Source organism: Hippopotamus amphibius, chromosome X (assembly GCF_030028045.1).
Source record: "Hippopotamus amphibius kiboko isolate mHipAmp2 chromosome X, mHipAmp2.hap2, whole genome shotgun sequence".
NCBI classification, from domain to species: Eukaryota; Metazoa; Chordata; class Mammalia; order Artiodactyla; family Hippopotamidae; genus Hippopotamus; species Hippopotamus amphibius.
In genome coordinates, this window is record NC_080203.1 from 93189642 (window position 1) to 93212226 (window position 22585).

General features: G+C 37.2%; 1 protein-coding gene across 1 annotated transcript in view; it reads left to right on the plus strand.

Annotated features, from left to right (window-relative positions):
* DGKK (diacylglycerol kinase kappa) overlaps positions 1-22585 on the plus strand; it is a 147694-nt gene that overhangs the window by 54467 nt on the left and 70642 nt on the right. The window contains exons 5-7 of the mRNA XM_057717650.1: positions 9596-9731; positions 10201-10304; positions 10634-10759. Coding sequence (XP_057573633.1) covers positions 9596-9731; positions 10201-10304; positions 10634-10759 — 366 coding nt within the window. The remainder of the gene's footprint in view (positions 1-9595; positions 9732-10200; positions 10305-10633; positions 10760-22585) is intronic.

Below are 22585 nucleotides of genomic sequence, written 5' to 3' on the forward strand. Positions count from 1 at the left end.
AATATAAAAAGATCAAACTCTGACCACAAGAACATAAAGTACAAGTGCTGGGGGGAGTAAAATTATTTTTGTATGCTATTAAATTTAAGTTTTTAACAACTTAGAAGGTTATAACTAAAAGATATTTTATGCAAGCCTTGAGATAACCCCCACACACACAAACAAAATATATAAATAAAAGATATAGAGAATAAAACCAAAGCAGACCACTATAAAAAATCATCAAATAACAAAGGAAGCCAGCAAGAGAGGAAGAGAGGGTCAAAACAAATGCAAGACATACAGAAAACAATGATCAAAATGGCAATAGTAAGCCCTCACTTATCAATAATTACCTTAAATGTAAATGAATTAAACTCATCATTCAAAGAGCATAGAGTGGCTGAATTGATTTAAAAAAAAAAGATCAGAAATACTCTGTCTACAAAAGACTCACTTTTAGAATTAAATAACTATAGGCTGAAAATGAAGGGATGGAAAAAGATACCGCATGCAAATGGTAACCAAAAGAAACAGGGGTGGCTATAATTATATCAGACAAAATAGACTTTAAATCTAAAACTATCTCTAGAAACAAAAAGGTCATTATATAATGATAAAAGGATCAATTCAACTGGAAAATATAACAATTATAAACATATATGCACCCAAGATCAGAGTACCTAAATATATAAAGCAAACAATGACATATTTGAAGGCAGAAATTGATAGCAATACAATAATAGTAGGGGGATTCAATACTCCACTTACAATAATGGATAGACTATGCAGACAGAAAACCAATAAAGAAACAGCTGATTTGAATAACAATATTGACCTAACTGACATATACAGATGTTTCTGCCCAACAGCAGCAGCAGAAGACACATTCTTCTCAAGGGCACATAGGACATCCTCCAGGAAAGATAACATTTTAGGTCACAAGACAAGTTATAACAACTTTAAGAAAATGGAATTAATTCCAGTATCTCCTCTGACCATGACAGAAAATGAAATAGAAATCCATAACAGCAAGAAAATAGAAAACTTCACAAATACATGGAAACTAATAGTACACTCTTCAACAACCATTAGATCAAAGAGGAAACACAAAGGGAATTTAAAAAGTATCTTGAGAAAAACAAAAATGAAAACACAACATAATAAAACAGAGGTGTAGCAAAAGCAGTTATAAGAGGAAAGTTTATAGCAGTAAACACCTCCACTAAAAAAGAAGGATCTTAAATAAACAACCTAACTTTACATATCAATGAACAGGAAAAACAACAAAATAAGCCCAAAGTTAGCAGAATGAAGGAAATAATAAAGATCAGAGCAGAACTAAATCAAATAGGGAAAAAATTATAAAATGTCAACAAAATTAGAGCTAATTATTTAAAAGATAAATAAAATTGACAAACTCTTAGATAAAGAAAAAAGAGAGAAGATTCAAATAAACCAAGAAATGAAAGAGAAGGCAATGCAAAAGATGCTTCAGAAATAAAAAGGATCATAATAAACTGTTATAAACAAACTAGATAACATAGAAATGGATAAATTCCTAGAAACATACAAACTATTACGTTAAATCAGAAAGAAACAGTAAGCCTGAACATACCAATAACAAATCAGGAGATTGAATCAGTAATCAAAAATCTCCCAACAAAGAAAAGCCCAGGACCTGATGGCTCCATGTGTAAATTCTACCAAACATTCAAAGAAGAATTAATACCAATCCTTCTTAAACTCTTCCAAGAAATAGAAGACAAGGAATACTTTCAAACTCATTTTATGAGGCCAGCATCATCCTGCTACCAAAACTAGGCAAGAATACTAAAAGAAAAGAAAGCTCCATGCCAGTATCCCTGATGAACATAGATGCAAAAATACTTAATGAAATACTAGCAAAACGAATTCATAGCACATTAAAAGGATTATACACCATAACCAAGAGGAATTTATCCCAAGGATGCAACAATGGTTCAATATACATAAATCAAACAATGTGTTACAATACATTAACAAAATGAAAGAAAACAAAACACATGATCATCTCAATAAATGCAGAAGAAGCATTTGACAAAGTTCAACACCCATTCATCATTAAACCCTACCCATTAAACCATAGGTATAGAAGGATCTTGCCTCAACCACATATGAAAAGCCCATAGACAACATCATAATCAGTGGGGAAAAACTGAAAGCTTGCCCTCTGAGATCTGCTACAAGGCAAGGCTGCCTACTCTCACCACTTCTTTTCAACATAGTAATGGAAATCCTAGCAGAACAAGTGGGCAAGAAAAAGAATTAAAATGCACCCAAACTGGAAAGGAAGAAGTAAAATTGTCTCTGTTTGCAGACAACATGATCATATACGTAGAAAAACCTAAAGACTCAACAAAATAATTGTTACAACTAACAAACAAATTCAGTAAAATTGTAGGATACAATCACTTGGTTTTCTATACACAAACAATGAACTATTTGAAAGGAAAATTAAGAAAATAAGCCCATTCACAATAGCAACAAAAAGAATAAAACACTTAGGAATAAACTTAATCAAAGAGGTGAAAGACATACACTGAAAAAAGATTGATGAAGGAAAGTAAAGAAGACATGGATAAATGGATAGACATCCTACGTTCATGGATTGTAAGAATTAATATTGTTAAAAAGTCCATACTACCCAAAGTAATCTACAATCCCAATCAAAATCCAATGGTATTCCTCACAAAAATAGAAAGAGCAATCCTAAAATTCATATGGAACCAAAAACAATCCCAAATAGCCAAAACAATCTTGAGCAAGTAGAGCAAAGCTGGAGGCATCACCTTTCCTGATATCAAAATGTATTACAAAGCTATAGCAATAAAAACAGTATCATACTGGCATAAAGACAGACATACAGACCAATGGAACAAAATAGCACAGAAATAAATCCATGCTTCTATAGTCAACTGATTTCAAGAAAGGTGCCAAGAACACAAAATTGGTGAAGGATAGTCTTGAATAAATGATGTTGGGAAAACTAGATATAAATATGAAGGAGAATGAAATTGGACAATTACCCCACAACATATACAAAAATCAGCTCAGGCTGAATAAAGACTTAAATGTAAGGCCTAAAACTATGAAACTACTAGAAGAAAACAGAGAAAAACCTTCTTGACATTGTTTGGGGCAATGATTTCTTGGATATGACACCAAAAGCACAAGCAACAAAAGCTAAAACAAACAAGTGGGATTACATCAGACTAAATCAACTGAGTGAACAGACAACCTAGGAATGGGATAAAATATTTACAAACTATATATCTGATATGAGGTTAATATCTATAATATATAAGTAACACCTACAACTCAATAGCAAAAAAACACCCACAAATAATCTGATTTTAAAATGGGCAAAGGGACCTGTATAGATATTTTTCCAAAGAAGACATAAAATGGATTATAAGTTAAGTGCTCAACACCATTAATCATTAGGGAAATGAAAATCAAAACCACAATGAGCTATCATTTCACCCTTGTTAAAATGGCTATTATTATCAGAATAACTAGCATCAAAAAGTGTACAAATAATAAGTGCTGGAGAGTGCTGGGGAATAAGAAACCCTCCTACACTGCTGATGGGAATGTAAACTGGTGCAACCACTATGGAAAGCAGTATGGTGGTTCCTTTAAAAACTAAAAATAGAACTACCATGTGATGCAGCAGTCCCATTCCTGGGTAGATGAAAACTCCAATTCAAAAAGATACATGCACTCTAATGTTCATTGCCGCACTATTTACGACAGCCAAGACATAGAAACAACATAAGTGCTCATCAACAAACTATTGTCTTAAGAAGATGTGAGATATATATACACTGGAATATTACTCAGCCATAAAAAGACTGAAATATTGTCATTTGCAGCAACATGAATGGACCTAGAGAATATTAGTGAAGTAAGTCAAAGATGTATATCACTTATATGTAGAATCTAAAAAACAATACAAATGAATCTGTGTACAAAACAGAAACAGACTCAGACGTAGAAAAAAAAACTTATGATTATCAAAGGGGAAAGGGAGTGAGAAGGGATAAATTAGAAGTATGGGATTAACATATACACTTTACTATGTATAAAATAGATAACCAATAAGGACCTACTGTATAGCACAGGGAACTATACTCAATATTTTGTAATAACCTATATGGGAAAAGAATCTGAAAAAGAATGAATATATATTATTATATATAATATATACATAATATATAACTGAATCACTTTGCTGTACACCTGAAATTAATATGACATTGTAAATCAACCATACTTCAATTAAAAAAGTAAATCAGTCTTTAACTATTAATAACTTGGCTCTCAAATTTAGCTGCACTTTATAACTTTTAGTAATCAAATAAATCATAGGGCAAAACCAATATATAAGTGTATTTTTTTCAAAAGATTGTGTGATGTAACTCTTTTCCTTAAAGAGATATATTCTGAATCATTGCTAAAATAAAAAATATATATAATTATTTTTAAAAGATCTGAAAAATAGATATATATGTATGTATAACTGAATCACTTTGCTGTACACCTGAAACTAACATAATATTATAAATCAACTGCACTTCAAATTTAAAAAAGAAAAGAGAAAAGAAGGACTTCCCTGGCGATCCAGTGGTTGAAACTCCGTGCTTCCACTGCAGAGGGCTAAGGTTCAGTCCCTGGTTGGGGAACTAAGATTCCACATGCTGTGTGGCACAGCCAAAAAAAAAAAAAAAAAAAAGACAGGAAAAAGAAAAGAAAGGCAAGAGACAACAAGTGCTGGTAAGAATGTGGAGAAAAAAGAGAAAACTTGTGCACTTTGGTGGGACTATAAATTGGTACAGCCATTATGGAAAGTAGTATTGAGGTTTTTTAAGTATGAAAAATATAACTACCTTATGATTCAGCAATCCCACTCTTGGCATATATGCAAAGGAAATGAAATCAGGATCTTGAAGAGATATCAGCACTCCCATGTTTCTTTCAGCATTATTCACAATAGCCAGGATGTGGACACAACCTAAATGTCCCTCAATGGATAAAATGGATTAAAAAGTGTGGTGTATATATATATATATATATATATGTACATATAGATATATACATACACAAATATAATGGAATATTGTTCAGCCTTAAAAAAGAAGGAAATCTTGCCAGTTGTAACAACACGGATGAACCTGGAGGACATTATGCTACATTAAATAGGCCAAATACAGAAAGACAATACTGCATGTTCTCATTTATATGTAGAATCTAAGATAGTTGAACTCTAGAAGCAGAGAGTAGAATGGTGGTTACCAAGTTCTGAGGAGAGGGGGAAATCGGGAGATTTTGGTTGAGGTACAACCTCTTAATTTCCTTCACTTATTCAGGAGATTAAGTTCTGGAAGTCTAATGTACAACAATGTGACCTTAAGTAACAATCATTTATTTTATACTAAAATTTGCTAAGAGGGAAGATCTTAAGTGCTCTAAACACACACACACAAAAAGGGAAAGAAAGTGGTAACTATCCAAGTGATGTTAATTAGCTTGATTGTGGTGAATATTTCACCACAATCATATATGTATATCAAATATGTATACATATAAAATCATATATGTATATGACATATATGTATATCAAATCATTAAAATCAATATGTACAATTTTAATTGTCAAATATACCTCAATTTTTGAAATTCACTTTAAATAAAAAGAAAATTAGTTTTTCTGGTAGATAGACTAAATGAATTCAAACATTACTTTCAACTTGAAAAGCTTATGATTCTAAGATTTCATTAAATGGGTGAGAAAACAACTTCAGAGGAGTTCAGTTACCTTGCCTGAAATCACATAATTTATTGTGGCAGAATTGAGATCTTAGATCTCCTAACTCTTAATCCATGCTCTTGGAAGGATATCTTAAATATTGCCTAATTGTCTTCTTTCTCTCCTGTAGTCCCCACCCTTTGTGACTATGCAGTAGCCTGATAGAGAACTAAGTGGTACTAAGCCAACTAGGCTGTATAGATCAACAAATAGATTTAAATTGGCTAAATGACTAGCTCATGCATAGTGTCTCCATGGCTAGTGGTTTTTCTCAGGATGAACACAATTTACACTTATTTTCCTAGCATAATTACATATTATAGCTCCCCCTTTCACTGTTCAAAGTGTCCTGATTTTGGATGATATGATCACCCTACCAATGGCCAACCTGGAAGGACCTATCATTCAATAGTTTTGAAAACCTTGATATAACAAAGAAGTTGGCTTCAAGTTACAGTACAAACCACGAATTTTGTTTTATATCAACAGAGCCTTTCATCACATAAGCCATCCCAAATAACATCCTTTTCAGGAAACACATCATTAGAAGATTTTGTGCTTTATGGGATGTTTCATCTGAGACTTTTAATGCACTTCGCAAATACTTAATATTATTAAGTCCTCACACTTGGACAGTGCTTTAAAGTTTACAAAACACCTGGCATGACAAGATCTCCTTTAATGAATAGACAAATAATTAATGTGGCTATCTGGGTTTTGGATTATGCTGAAAGGGATTCAGGAGATGGAGAAAATAGCCTTTGCTGCCCTAACACAGTGAAGAATCATATTGGAGTGATGGTCTCTGCATGAATGTATTAACCTAAGTATTTTAGAGAACATAAAAATCAAACACAAACCCAACAACCACACATTCAAAGCCTTAACATTCAGAGATCAGTGGTTTGTATACATGCCACAGTTCTTCATGTCTTCAAAGTCAATTTTTAATCTGTGTCAACTACTAGAAAGGCATGTAATGACATACTGTTTTAGTTTCCCAGGACTGCCATAACAAATTCACAAACTGGGTGAATTAAGATACTTCTCCCACAGTTCTGGAGTCTAGAAGTCCAAAATCAATGTGTTGGCAGGGCCATGCTCTTTCTGAAGGCTCTAGAAGAGAATCCTTCTTTGCCTCTTCTTAGCTTCTGGTGATTGCAGGCATTCCTTGGCATTCCTTGGCTTGTAGACACATCGTTCCAGTCTCTGCCTCTATCATCACATGGTGTCTCTCCTGTGTCTGTGTTCAAATTCTCTTCATTTTTTAAATTTTTATTTATTTATTTATTTGTGTATTTATTTATTTATTGGCTGTGTTGGGTCTTCATTGCTACACGTGGGCTTTCTCTAGTTGCATCAAGCGGGGGTTACTCTTCCTTGCAGTGTGCAGGCTTCTCATTGTGGTGGCTTCTCTTGTTGTGGAGCACGTGCTCTCAGTGCGCAGGCTTCAGTAGTTGCAGCATGCAGGCTCAGTAGTTGTGGCTCTCAGTCTCTAGAGCGCAGGCTCAGTAGTTGCAGTGCACGGGCTTAGTTGCTCTGTGGCATGTGGGATCTTCCCACACCAGGGATCGAACCTGTGTCCCCTGCATTGGCAGGCAGATTCTTAACCACTGCACCACCAGGGAAGTCCCAAATTCTCTTCTTATAAGAACAGCAATCACTGGATTAGGGCCTACTCTAATCCATTATGACCACATCTTAAGTTGATTACATCTGTAAAGATTCTATTTTTAAATAAGGTCACATTCACAGGTACCACGTATTTGAACATATTTTGGCAGGAGACACAATTCAGCATACAACATGTTTCTCATCCAGGTTTGTATGCATCAAAGTTTCCTTATACAATAGGATGCTCTTAAGGAATATAAATCCCATCTCCTCCACTGCTGAACCAAAACAATGTCCATTTTATATACTTGTATATTTTGTAGCTAACTGAACCATGAAAGTCAATATTCTACCCAGGTAGAGTTCACCATTTCTTCCATTTGTCCTGTAGAATCTTGAACATTATAGGAGAGCTCACTTGTCACTCTATAGTGGAATCATCTGTTTAGGAAGTTGTCTCCTACAGTAGACTATTAGCTCCATGAGGGCAAAAACTATGGATCATTCATTTCTGGATCTCTCGTGCCTAGCTTCATAGATGACACAAAGTAGGCCTTAGTAATTATTGGAGGAGAAAAGGATGTTGGAAGGAAGGAAGGTCTTATAGAGTTATAATCTAGTGGCAAGGGAGGTAGAAAGGTGCTAGTTGCTTAGCATGTCAAAGCCAAGACTATGTCACTTTCTCAGGACTTTCCACTCTCTTACTCTGATCTTCTTGGAAGTTGGCCAGGGTTTCAGTATGCAAAAAATAATACAATCACATAGTGACTCCATACTAGGTAAACCCTTAGCTCATCAAAGTAGCTTTTCCTTCCAGAAGCTTCCTGGTCATTCCAATAACAGCTTAGCACACAAACAGCATGCCAGAGGGGGAAGGAGGGACCATGTACAGGCTATGTTTTAGATGACCAGTTCCTATAAATTGATCAAAGTTGAACACTAAATATGCCAGATCCTTCAATAGCACTCTCTCTCTCTCTCTCTCTCTCTCTCTCTCTCTCTCTCTCTAGTGGACCACTATCACCTAGTATCAGGAAGAATATATAGTTCGTTTTAAAGTCTTATGCCTTTACATACCCAACCAATTATAACATGGAGAATAAAAAGCTGAATGCGTACACATGTCTATGTTCCAGAAGAAAGCAGAGAAGAAAGAGATCAGACATTCACAGGAATTAGAGAAAAGGTGGAAGTTGTTCTGTGGAATACACACCCAGAACAAATTTGGGAGTCTCTGGTGCCTACTCCTCCCTTCTCCTTTTAACCCCAAAACTGGTTGCTGGTATACCCTGTGCCTGCCCCACAGTCATGAGAGTCAGGCTGTGATAAACAAATGTAGCATTTATAGGCAGGTTAATAGTAAATGTCAAATTCAATACCGTGAAAGAAGACACCAAACAGAATGCTGTTCCATGAGGGCAGAGACTTTGTCTTGTTCATTACTATATCCCCAGTGCCTTGAAAGCGCCAAGCACATAGCAGTTACTCAGTAAATATTTAATGAATTTTGAATGAATTAAATTGATTAACCAGGAAACTGCTATAGGCAGTCAGAGCATGTTGTTCAGAGAAGAATACTTGGACCAGAAGCCTCTGAAATGAAACTCTTGTCCCAGCAATGCAACGCTCTTCTCACTTGGCAGCAATAAGGGCAGGAAGGGTAATGTATATCTCCAGGAGGTAACTAAAGCCTGACGAACGTTCCTTAGCCCAGAGTCAGAGGCCCTGCCTCCTTCCTTTCTTGCCTGGCAAGAGGACTTGAATATCACTGAATTTCCAACTCACCACCTCCTCTTGCTGACTACTCAAAGAGAGCCAAGGTCAAGGCTAAAAGAACTAGTTTTTCTTAGGCTAAATCAATGCAGTAGTTTAGCCAAGCAGTATAAAGATCATTGCTCCTGTCTTCAGTCCCTGTTCCAGGATCTACCACCCCCTCATTCCTTTTTCCTTTCCAAAGCCACTAGGAAAAAAAACAGAGAGGGGAGATTTGTTAAGTATTGGCTCAACTTTGATTCTTCCTCTTCACATGCTCTGACACCTTGTGTAGTTGGCCATTTCAGCCTTAGCATCAGATTTTCTGGCCTTCCCTAATCCGTCTCTGTGATTAACTCTCTATTCTTTTCTCTCTTTTCTCTCTTTGATTTGTTTTAGATACCTGCAGCAGAAAACAACCCTTTTCTTGTTGGAATGCACTATTGGTACTCAAGCCACAGTCCCCGGACCCAGCACTGCAATGTTTGTCGGGGGAACATTCCTGCCTTATCTCGAAATGCTATCATCTGCGAAGGTACGTTTCTGATTCCTTTAGCAAGTGGAGCTCAGTGGGTGGAGATGGGGGTGAAGGAGCTCATGTGGCTTTAGTATTATTGACTCGCACTAGGTCACTTATTCTAGTGTAAGGTTAACCCTGACACTTAACAGACTGGGGAAAGCAGTTGGGAGGAAACTGGCATGAGGGGGAATTCTCATGAATCAAAGGAGGGTTGGGTCTGGGAGGATTGCACAATACAGTCACAGGTCTGGAAAAATAGAAATCACCTCATTCTTACCATCAATTTCCATTCAAGTCGGGTAGTGGAAAATTTGGCAAGGAAGTATACAAAGAAACTGAAATGTGTGGAAAATAAGCCTTTGGAGTTAAGTCATAACTACTCAGATGCATCTAGGTTCTAGCTTTTACAGCAACTTAGGGAAGGAAATTAGAATCTTCATTGTCACCAGATTCACATCCATCTTTTTTCTTCCTCTTTTCACAGTGTGCAAAGTAAAGTCCCACAGATTATGTGCTTTAAGAGCAAGCAAAGATTGCAAATGGAATACATTATCCATTACTGATGACCTCCTCATGCCTGCAGATGAAGTAGTGAGTACCGGCCATGCTTTCTCATAGTCACCCTTTTCCATCACCCCTTCAGTCACGACACACAGGGAAAGGAAGACTTCTTCCTGTTTCCAGACAACCCAAGTAGGCTTCTTCCCCAGGCTCATGATCCAACAAATCTAGAAGAATGAAAGCCTCCCCCCAACTCCCACCTGTCATTGATCACTAGCATTGGAGTGGGGAGGGCAGGATGATGGAGAACTTCCTTGGGGTTATCTAGTGTCCTCCATGGGGTAGTACAGTTATTCCAGCTGGCCCTTCCTCTTCTTATATCTCTAACTTCTACCTCGTCTCTTTTTATCCTTCAGAAAACTATGCCTCATCAGTGGGTAGAAGGAAACATATCCGTCAGTTCTCAGTGTGCAGTATGTCACGAGAACTGTGGCAGTTACCAGAGACTTCAAGATTTCCGGTGTCTCTGGTGTAATTCTACGGTAAGACTCTTCTCATCTCCTTGTTACTTAGAGAGTTGACTTCTAGAGAAGGGGTGGATTGGAGCTTGATTGTGGCTACACATAGATAGAAATCTCAGAGACCCTTGCTCAAAAATAAATTGTACAGATTCCATAGTATAGAGCTCAGTAGCCACAGAATTGGCTGTGGAATCTTTGAGGGAAAGATTTAATACTCCCTCTTAGCTTTTATGGGTCTTAAATGGTGAGGCCTACTAGCAAATGGGAAGAGCTAAACTCTCTTATGATGGTATGTGCAATTAAAAAATTAGTTCTGAGCATACCCTTAAGAAACCACCTCCTTTCCTCATGCACCATTTCCTAGGAAATTTTAATCTTTGTTAATTAATAAAGGTTAATAACATTAGCACATTATTATTGCCACTATGTTTTGAGTGTTTTATGTACGTGATCTCATTTAATCCTTACAACAATCCTAAACCAGGCCTCACTGTCCCCATTTACAGAAGAGAGGAAAGTGAGGTTCAGAAAATTGAAGTGATTTGCTCAAGGTCATGCAGCCAGTAAGCAAAAGAGTCTTGATTCATACATAATTGTGTAAAAACTGTGCTCTTACCTATTACATTACCATGCCTTTAAACCAGTGGTTCGCAACTGGGGGTATTTTCTCCCACCCCCAGGACACATTTGACAGTATCTGGAGATATTTTTTTAACTAATAGTATTCTGCTGGAATTTTTTTATTTATTGAGGTATAGTTGATTTACAATATTATGTAAGTTTCAGGTGTCCATTTATACATATTATAAAATATTAGCTATATTCCCTGTGCTGTACTATATATCCTTGTAGCTTATTTATTTTATACACAATAATATGTACCTCCTAATCCCCTACTCCTATCTCACACCTTCCCCAAACTAGTAAACACTAGTTTGTTCTCTATATCTGTGAGTCTATTTTGTTTTGTTATATTCACTAGTTGTTTTTTATTTTACTTTTTAGATTCCATATATAAGTGATAACATACAGTATTTGTCTTTCTCTGTCTGACTTATTTCACTTAGTATAATACCCTCCAGGTCCATCCATGTTGTTGCAAATGGCAAATTTTCATTCTTTTTTATGGCTGAGCAGTATTCCATTCTATATAAAACACTTGTTTTTTATCCATTCATCTGTTGATGGACACTAAGTTTGTTTCCATGTCTTCACTATTAAGAAGAATGCTGCTATGAACATTAGGGTGCATGTTTCTTTTTGAATTAGTGTTTTCATTTTCTTCAGATATATACCCAGGAGTAGAATTGCTTGATCAAATGATAGCTCTATTTTTAGTTTTTTTAAGGAACCTCCATACTTCTCTATAGTGGCTGCACTAATTTACATTCCCACCAACACTGTAGGAAGGTTCACTATTCTCTACACCCTCTCAATCATTTATTATTTGTAGACTTTTTGGTGATGACCATTCTGACTGGTGTGAGGTGATAGCTCATAGTGGTTTTGATGTGCATTTCCCTAATGATTAGCAATGTTGAGCATCTTTTCATGTGCCTGTTGGCATTCTGTATGTCTTCTTTGGAAAAAAAAATCTATTTAGGTCTTCTGCCCATTTTTTAATTGGGGTTATTTTTTTAATATTGAGTTGTATGAGCTGTTTATATATTTTGGATATTAACCCCTATTGGTCATATCATTTGCGAATGTTTTCTCTCATTCTGTAGAGTGTCTTTTCATTTTGTTGATGGTTTCCTTTGCTGTGCAAAAGCATTTTAGTTTAATTAGATCCCATTTGTTTATTTTTGCTGTTATTTCTTTGCCTTAGGAGACATCCAAAAAAAATTTTGCTATGATTTATGTCAAAGATTGTTCTGCCTATATTCTCTTCTATGAGTTTTATGGTTTCAAGTCTTATATTTAGGTCTATAATCCATTTTGAGTTTATTTTTGTATATGGTATGAGAAAATGTTCTAATTTCATTATTTTACATGTAGCTGTCCAGTTATCTCAGCACTACTTATTGAAGAGACTGTCTGTTCTCAACGGTATAGTCTTGCTTCCATTTTTGTAGATTAGTTGACCATAAGTGTGTGGGTATATTTCTGTGCTCTTTATTTTGTTCCATTGATCTATGTGTCTGTTTTAGTGCCAGTACTATACTATTTTGATTACTGTTGCTTTGTAGTAGGTCTGAATTGTGATTCCTCCTGCTCTCTACTTCTTTCTCAAGATGGTTTTGGCTATTTGGGGTCTTTTGTGATTCCGTACAAATTTTATATTTATTTGTTCCTGTTCTAGAAAAATGTCATTGGTATTTTAATAGGGATTGCTTTGGATCTGTAGATTTCCTTGGGTAGTATGGTCATTTTAACAATATTAATTATTCAATCCATGGAAAAAAGGTATATCTTTCCATCTGTATCTTTCCATCTGTTTGTGTTGTTTTTCATCAGTATATGAGTACAGGTCTTTTACTTCAGGTAAGTTTATTCTTAGGTATTTGATTCTTTTTAATGTCATTGTAAATGGCATTGTTTCCTTAATTTTCTATCTGATAGTTCACTGTTAGTGAATAGAAATGCAACCAATTTTTTGTATACTAATTTTGTATCCTGCAACTTTACCTAATTTATTGAATAGCTCTAGTAGTTTTTTGGTGGTGTCTTTAGGGTTTTCTATGTATAGTATCATGTCATCTGCAAACAGTGACAGTTTTACTTCTTCCTTTCTAATGTGGATTCCTTCTAATTCTTTCTTTCTTTCTTTCTTTCTTTCTTTCTTTCTTTTTTGGTCTGATTGCTGTGGCTAGGACTTCCAATACTACGTTGAATAAAAGTGGTGAGAGTGGGCTTTGTTGCTTTTTTCCTAATGTTAGGGGAAATGCTTTCTGTTTTACACTACTGCTGAGTATGATGTTAGCTGTGGGATTATCATATGTGTCCTTTATTATGTTAAGGTATGTTCCCTCTATACACACTTTCTGGAGAATTTTTATCGCAAATGGATGTAGAACTTTGTCAAAAGAGTTTTTTGCATTTATTAAGATGATCATATGGTTTTTAGTCTTCGATTTGTTACTGTGATATGTCACATTGATTTGTGGATATTGAACCATCCTCACATCCCTACGATAAATACCACTTGATCATGGTATGTGATTATTTTAATGCATTGTTAGATTGCTAATATTTTGTTAAAGAATTTTGGATCTATGCCCATCAGTAATATTGACCTGTAATTTTCTTTTTTGTGTGATATCTTTGTCTGGTTTTGGTATCAGGGTGATACTGGCCTCATAGAATGAGTTCAAAAGTGTTCCTTCCTCTGCAACTTTTTGGAAGAGTTTGAGATAGGTGTTAACTCTTCTTTAATGTTAGGTAAAATTCACCTGCGAAGCTATCTGGTCCTGGACTTTTGTTTTTTGGGAGTTGTTTTATTACTGATTCAAGTACATCACTGGTAATTGATTTGTTCATGTTTTCTATTTCTTCATGGTCCAGTCATGAGAGATGGTACATTTTTTTCTGATCTTTATTGGAGTATAATAGCTTTATACTGTTCTGCCAGTTTCCACTGTATAACAAAGTGAATCAGCTATATTTATACATCTATCCCCATAACCCCTCCCTCCCATGACTCCCTCCCACCCTCCCTGTCCTGGCCCTCTAAGTCATCATCCATCATCGAGTTTATCTCCCTATGTTATGCAGCAACTTCCTGCTAGCTATCTATTTTACATTTGGTAGTGTATATACGTCAATGCTACTCTCTCACGTCATCCCCACCTCCCCTTCACCCCCCCCCCGTGTCCTCAAGTCCACTCTCTACATCTGCATCTGTATTCTTGCCTTGTCATTGGGTTCATCAGTACCATTTTTTTAGATTCCACATATGTGAGATAGTATATGGTATTTGTTTTTCTCTTTCTGACTTTGCTCTGTATGACAGACTCTAGGTCCATCCACCTCACTTGAATGAAATAACTCAATTTCATTCCTTTTTATGGCTGAGTGATATTCCATTGTATATATGTGTTACATCTTCTTTATCCATTCATGTGTTGATGGGCATTTAGGTTGCTTCCATGTCCTGGCTATTGTAAATAATGCTGCAATGAACATTGGGGTGCATGCATCTTTTTGAATTATGGTTTTCTCAGGGTATATGCCCAGGAATGGGATTGCTGGGTCATATGGTAGTTCTATTTTTAGTTTTTTGAGAAACCTCCATACTACTTTCCATAGTGGCTGTATCACTTTACAGTCCTACCAACGGTGCAAGAGGGTTGCCTTTTCTCCACAGCCTCTCCAGCATTTATTGTTCCTAGATTTTTTGATGATGGCCAATCTGACTGGTATGAGGTTGGTTTTGACTTGCATTTCTCTGATGATCAGTGATGTTGAGCATCTGTTCATGTGTTTGTTGGCCATTTGTATGTCTTCTTTGGAGAAATGTCTATTTAGGTCTTCCGCCCATTTTTGGATGGGGTTGTTTGTTTTATTGATATTGAGCTGCGTGAGCTGCTTATATATTTTGGAGATTAATCTTTTGTCAGTTGCTTCATTGGCAAATATTTTCTCCCATTGTGAGGGTTGTCTTTTCATCATATTTATGGTTTCCTTTGCTGTGCAAAAACTTTTATTTCATTAGGTCCTGTTTATTTTTTATTTTATTTCCTTTACTCTAGGAGGTGAGTCAAAAAAATCTTGCTGTCATTTATGTCATAGAGTGCTCTGCCTATGTTTTCCTCTAAGGATTTTATAGTATCAGGCCTTACATTTATGTCTGTGATCCATTTTGAGTTTATTTTTGTGTATGGTGTTAGGGAATGTTCTAAGTTCATTCTTTTAAAAGTAGCTGTCCAGTTTTCCCAGCACCACTTATTGAAGAGGCTGTCTTTTCTCCATTGTATATTCTTGCCTCCTTTGTCGAAGATAAGGTGACCACATGTACGTGGATTTATCTCTGGGCTTTGTATTCTGTTTCATTGATCTATATTTCTCTTTTTGTGTCAGTACCATACTGTCTTGATTACTGTAGCTTTGTAGTATAGTCTGAAGTCAGGGAGCCTGATTCCTCCAGCTCCATTTTTTCTTCTCAAGATTGCTTTAGCTATTTGGGGTCTTTTGTGTTTCCATACAAATTGTAAATTTTTTTGTTCTAGTTCTGTGAAAAATGCCATTGGTAATTTGATAGGGATTGCATTGAACCTGTAGATTGTTTTGGATAGTATAGTCATTTTCACAATGTTGATTCTTCCAATCCAAGAACATGGTAGAGAGAGATGGTACATTTCTAGGAATTTGTCCATTTCTTCTATGTTGTCTATTTTTTTGGCATACAATTATTTGTAGAAATCTCTTATGCTCCTTTACATTTCTGTGGTATCAATTGTAACTTCTCTTTCATTTTTGATTTTACCTATTTGGGCCCTCTCTCTTTTTTCTTGATGAATCTGGCTAAGGGTTTATTGATTTTGTTTATCTTTTCAGAGAACTAACCCTTAGTTTTATTAATCTTTTCTATTGCATTTTAGTCTCCATTTCCTTTATTTCTCCCCTGATCTTTATGAATTTTCCTCTACTAACCTTGGGGTTTGTTTGATTTTCTTTTTCTATTTCCTTTAGGTGTAAGGTTAGGTTCTTTGAGATTTTTCCTTTTTCATGAGATAAGCTTATATCACTATAAAATTCCCTCTTAGAAGTGCTTCTGCTGTATCTCATTTATTTTGGATTGTTGTGTTTTCATTTTCATTTGTCTCCAGATGGCTTTTTTATTTCTTCTTTGATTTCTTCAGTGATCTATTGGTTGTTTAGTAACATATTGTTTAGCCTGCACATGTTTCTGTTTTTCACAGATTTTTTTCTTATAGTTTTCTTGTAGTTGATTTCTAATTTTATAACATTGTGGTCAGAAAAGATGCTTTATATGATTTCAATTTTCTTAAATTTACTGAAGCTTATTTTGTGGCCTTGCGTGTGATCTATTCTGGGGAAAGTTCCTTGTACACTTGAAAATATGTGTATTCTGCTGCTTTTAGAAGGAATATATATAGTCCATTTTCTCTGTGTCATTTGAGGTTAGTGTTTACTTATTGATTCTCTTTCCGGATAACCTGTCCATTGATGTAGTGGGGTGTTAAAATCCCCTCCTATTATTGTGTTACTGTCAGTTTCTCCATTTATGTCTGTTAATATTTGCTTTATGCATTTAGGTGCTTCTGTGTTGGGTACATATATGTTTACAATTGTTATATCTTCTTCTTGGATTGATCCCTTTATCATTGTGTAATATCCTTCTTTGCCTCTTGTAATAGTTTTCACTTTAAAGTCTTTTTGTCTGATATAAATATTGCTACCCCCCTTCTTTTCATTTCCATTTGAATGGAATAACTTTTTCTATCCCCTAGCTTTCAGTATGTGTGTGTCTTTAGATCTGAAGTGAGTTTCTTTTAGGCAGTATATATATATATACAGCCTAAAGACATATACATATATGTCTTTTTTTTATCCATTCAGCCACTTGATGTCTTTTGATTGGAGCATTGGACCCTTTTACACTGAAAGTAAATATTAATAAGTATATATTTATTGCCATTTTGTTAAATGTTTCTTGTCATTTTTGTAGTACTTTTTTGTTCTTTTCTTCCCTTGCTCTCTTCCTTTGTGATTTGATGACTATCTTTAGTGTTATGCTTGGATTCCTTTGTCTTGTGTGTGTGTGTGTGTGTGTGTGTGTGTGTGTGTGTGTCTATTATAGAGTTTTGGTTTGTGGTTACCATGAAGTTTATATATAGCAATATATATTTTTGTATATAAATATATGTATGATTGTTTTAAGTTACTGATCTCTTAATTTCAAATGCATTTTAACAACCCTGCATGTGTACACTCCTCCCCTCATGATTTACTGTTTTTGACATCCTATTTTATATCTAATTGTTTTGTGTAACCCTTAACCATTTATTGTGAATATAGATGATTTTACTCCATTTGTCTTTTAACCTTCTTAACTAACTTTCTGTGTGGTGGATTTTCTACCTTTACTATATATTTGTCTTTACCAATGAGCTTTTTCCTTTTGTAATTTACATGTTTCTAGTTGTGGTTGTCCCTTTTTCAGTTAGAGAAGTCCCTTTGGCATTTCCTGTAAGACTTGTTTGGTAGTGCTGAACTCTTTTAGCTTTTGCTTGTCTGTATAGCTTTTGATCTCTCCAGCAAATCTGAATGAGACTCTTGCCAGGTAGAGTATTCTTGGTTGTAAGTTTTGCCCTTTCATCGCTTTATATTTTTCATGCCACTGCCTTCCAGCTTGCAGAGTTTCTGCTGAAAAATCAGCTGATAGACTTATGGGAATTCCCTTGCATGTAACTTGCTGCTTTTCCCTTACTGCTTTTAATATTCTCTATCTTTATTTTTTTTCTTTAATTTTTGCCATTTTACTTACAATGTGCCTTGGTGTATTCCTCTTTGGTTTTAACCCTATATGGGACTCTCCACACTTCCTGGACTTGGATGTCTGTTTTCTTTCCCAAGTTAAGGAATTTTTCAACTATTATGTTTTCAATTATGTTCTCAGTGCCTTTCTCTCTCTCTTCCCCTTCTGGGTCCCCTATAATGCAAACATTAGTGCTCTTGATGTTGTCTCAGAGGTCTCTTAAACTGTCCTTATTTCTTTTCATTCTTTTTTTCTTTTTCTGTTCAGCATCAGTGATTTCCACTACTCTGTCTTCCAGCTTGCTGATCCATTCCTCTGTATCATTTAGTCTACAGTTGATTCTTTCTAGTGTATTTTTTATGTAAGATATTGTATTCTTCATCTCTTTTCAGTTGTTCATTATATTTTCCAAGTCTTTGTTAAAAACTTCTAACTTCTCACTCTGTGCATCCATTCTTCTCCTGAGTTCTTTGATCATCATTATGATCACTACCCTGAACTCTTTTTCAGGTAGATTGCCTGTCTCCTTTAGCTTTTTTCTGGGATTTTGTCTTGTTCCTTCATTTGCAACATGTTCCTCTGTCACCTCATTTTGCCTAAGTTGCTGTTTGTATGTTTATGTATCTGGTAGGTTGGTTATGTTTTCCAACCTTGGAGAAGTAACCTTTTGCAAGAGGCATCCTATGCCTCCCAGCAGCACATTGCCCTCTTGTCATCAGAACTAAAGGCTCTCAGGGTGCCCCCTATGTGGGCTGCATGGATCTTTCTGTTGTGGTGGGCTGACTACTGTGGGTGGTCTGGTAGGCATAGCTGACCCCTAGTCCAGTTGGTTTCCTTGTGCTGATGCCGCCATCTGTGGGTTGGCATGGTCAAGTCACTAGGCAGCTGGCTGTGAAACACCAGGGGGCCCTGGGGCTAGTACTGGCTCACTGGTGGTCAGAGTCAGGGTCCAAGAGATCCTAGGCGCCATCCCACTAGTGGTTGAAGCCAGGTCCTCTGGCTAGTGGTGACCCACTGGCAGAAAGAGCCTAGTCCTTAGGTCTGACTACAGGGGCCTGGGGTCCCAGAGCTTGTAAGTTGGCCTACCGGTGAGTGGGACCATTGTCTCACTGATCACCTGGCTGGTGCTGGCTGGTGCCGGCCTCGACCTGTAGGCTGAGTCTGCAGGCTGTGGAGCCGCAGTTATCCTGTGGGTGGTGTCTGCTCACTGATGGGTGAGGATGGTCCTGAGGCTAGAGCAGGCTTGCTGGTGGGTGGGGCCAGGCAATCTGGAGCTGGTGTCTGCCAACTGGTGGGTAGAGCTAGGTCTCAGGTCTCTAGCTGCAAGGCTCTGGGGGCCCCTGTTCTAGTACCTTCACACTTGTGTTGGGGGACAGGTCCTGAGCCCTCTGGTAGGCAGGGGCATGTCCAGGGGTGGCTGTGGGCTCAGAGTATCTTAAGGCAGCTTGTCTGCTGGTGGGTGGTGCTTGGCCTGAGGCATTCTGGTACTGATGTTTACAGGCTGTTCGATGGGTGTGAGGCTGGGTCCTGAGGTTAGTAAGATGAAGGGATTATTCCAAAATGGCACTTTCTACCTCCAGTGTCCACATGGTAGAGCAAGCTCCCAAAAATGACTGCCACCATTGTCTGTGTCCCCAGGGTGAGCTCCAGTTGCCACCTGACTCTCCAGGAGATTCCCCAAGATCAGCAGTTAGGTCTGATCCAGGCTCCTTTCAAATTACTACTTCTGCCCTGGGTCCCAAAGTATGTGAGATTTTGTGTGTGCCCTTTAAGAGTGGAGTCTCTATTTCCCACAGCCCTCTGGGACTCCTGAAAGTAAGCCCTGCTGACCTTCAAAGATAAACATTCTGGGGGCTCATCTTCCCGGGGCAGGACCCCCAGGATAGGGAGCCTGATATGGGACTCAGAACCTCTCTTCTTGGGGAGAACCTCTACAATTGTAATTCCTGTTTGTGGGTTGCCCACCCAGGGGTATGGAACTTGACTATACCACAACTCCACCCTTCCTACCCATCTTGTTGTGGTTCCTTCTTTAGCACTTTAGTAGTAGAAGATCTTTTCTGGTAAGTTCCAGTCTTTTTCATGGATGGTAGTTCTGTAAATAGTTATAATTGTGGTGTGCCAGTGAGAGGAGGAGAGCTCAGGGTCTTTCTACTCTGCCATCTTGGCTAATATCCATGTCTAGGGACTTTTTTTATTATTACAACTCAGGGGGAAATGGTGTACTGCATACTTCTAGTGAGTAGAGGCCTGGGATTCTGCTAAACTTTCCACAGTACACAAGACAGCACAAAAAACTATTTGGCCCAAAATATCAATAGCGACGATGTTGAGAAACCCTGATCCAGACTTTCTAGCCTTTTAGATGCTTCCTTAAAACTGATCGTTCTAGACAAGAAGAAACAAAAGTATGAGCTTCTTCTTAGAAGATTCTGGTTCCCTCTGCCTTGCTTCAACCAGCGGACATCATCTCTGTGCTCTCCTTCTGATTTGCTCCAGCTCACCATTATCTCCTGGAAAGAAGTTTGAACCCTCATCAGATGCCCTGATTTTTGCACCTGCCCCCAGGGGACACCTCTAGATCACCTGGATCTGATGGCCAGCAGGGCTTATGCTCACAGGTCCCAAAGAATTGTAGCAAGTGAAGAAAGAGTTCTTACAGCTACCACTCCCAGGGCAAAGCAAGAGACAACAGTCTGAGGAACCCAGTTTTTCTGCAAAAGAGGCCTCTTAGCTTATCATCATCATTGCAACCTGAGGATCAGGATTTTAATTAAACATGTATCTAAGGGCCAATTCTAACCCTTTCCAGAGACCTCAGAAGGCAGGTGCTATTTCATGCTCTCTTTCTGCTATGATTTAAAATGATAGTATCTCCTGGAGGGGAGCTGTTACACATTGCTTGTGCCCTGGTGTTTTGTGGCTGCTGCTCAGGGGATGCCCTTTGATCCTCTGGCTCTGGTGGCCAGTGGAGCTTGCATTTTTTCTGTCCCATGGGACTATAACAGAGCGAGAACAAGAGAGAGAGAGAGAGAGTTCTTGGCCAACTACCACCCCAAGGGCACAGACTGACAGTAGGCTGAAATACAACCCATTGTTCTATGAAAGAGGCCTGTTTACTTGTCCTGGAACTTTGGCCTGAAAGGCAGACCTCTCATTTCACACACTTTTAAGATGCTCTCTGAGGATGGTGGATGCCATAATTGTACTCTACCTCTGACTTACAACAGGTCATGGACATCTACTGGAAAGGAGCACGTACACTCATCTGGAACCCCAGTTTTTGCAACTGCCACACAGGTGACACCTCTAGGTCACCCAACTCTGGTGACCAGTGGAACTTACACATTCAATCTCACAGAACTATATATATTGACATATTCTAAAAGCTGTGACCTGAAGATCCAGCTACCAATTAACCTGAATCTAGGTACTGATTGAGGTCCTCCTCTTTAGGACACTGATGTTAGGACACCCTCAAAAACTGGGAGCCACTAAAAATAAAATAGGCTGCTTGGAAAATCACAAAAGCTTTTTCTCAACAACTAAGAGCTAGGGCAGGATTGAACAATAAGATTCATCTCCTATGAGACCACTCCCTCAATATTCCTGCTATTTCATTATTAGTGCACAAAAATGCAGCAGATTTCTGTGTATTAATCTCATATCCTAGTACCTTGCTGAAGTAATTTATTAGTTCTAATAGCTTTTGTGTAGAGACTTTTGTGTACTCTATGTAGAGTATCACGTCATCTGCAAATAATGAGAGTTTTACCCCTTCCCTTCCAATTTGGATACCTTTCATTTCTTTTTCTTGTCTCATTGCTGTGGCCAGAACTTCTAATACTGTGTTAAATAGAAGCAGTGAGAGTAGCCATACTTGTCTTATTCCTGTATTTGGTGGGAAGGCTTTCAGCTTTTCTCCATTGAGTATTATGTTTGCTGTGAGTTTATTGTAAACAGCCTTTATTATATTGAGATATGTTCCCTCTATACCCACTTTGATGAGAATTTTTATGTTGAATTTTGTCACATGCTTTTTATGTATCTATTGCAATGATCATATAGTTTTTGTCCTTCTTTTGTTAATGTGCTGTATCACATTGATTGATTTGCATATGCTGAACCACCCACGTGACCTTGGAATGAATCCAAATTTATCATCATGTATGCTCCTTTTTTATGTATTGTAAGCTTTGGTTTACTAATATTTTGTCGAGGATTTTTGCATCTATATTCATCAAAATCATTGGCCTGTGATTCTTTTTTGTAGTGTTTTGTCTGGTTTTGGTATCAGTGTAATGGTGGCCTCATAGAATGAATTTGGAGTGTTCCCTCTTCTTCAATATTTTGGAATAGTTTGAAAATATAGGTGTTTACCCCTCTCTAAATGTTTGGTAGAATTC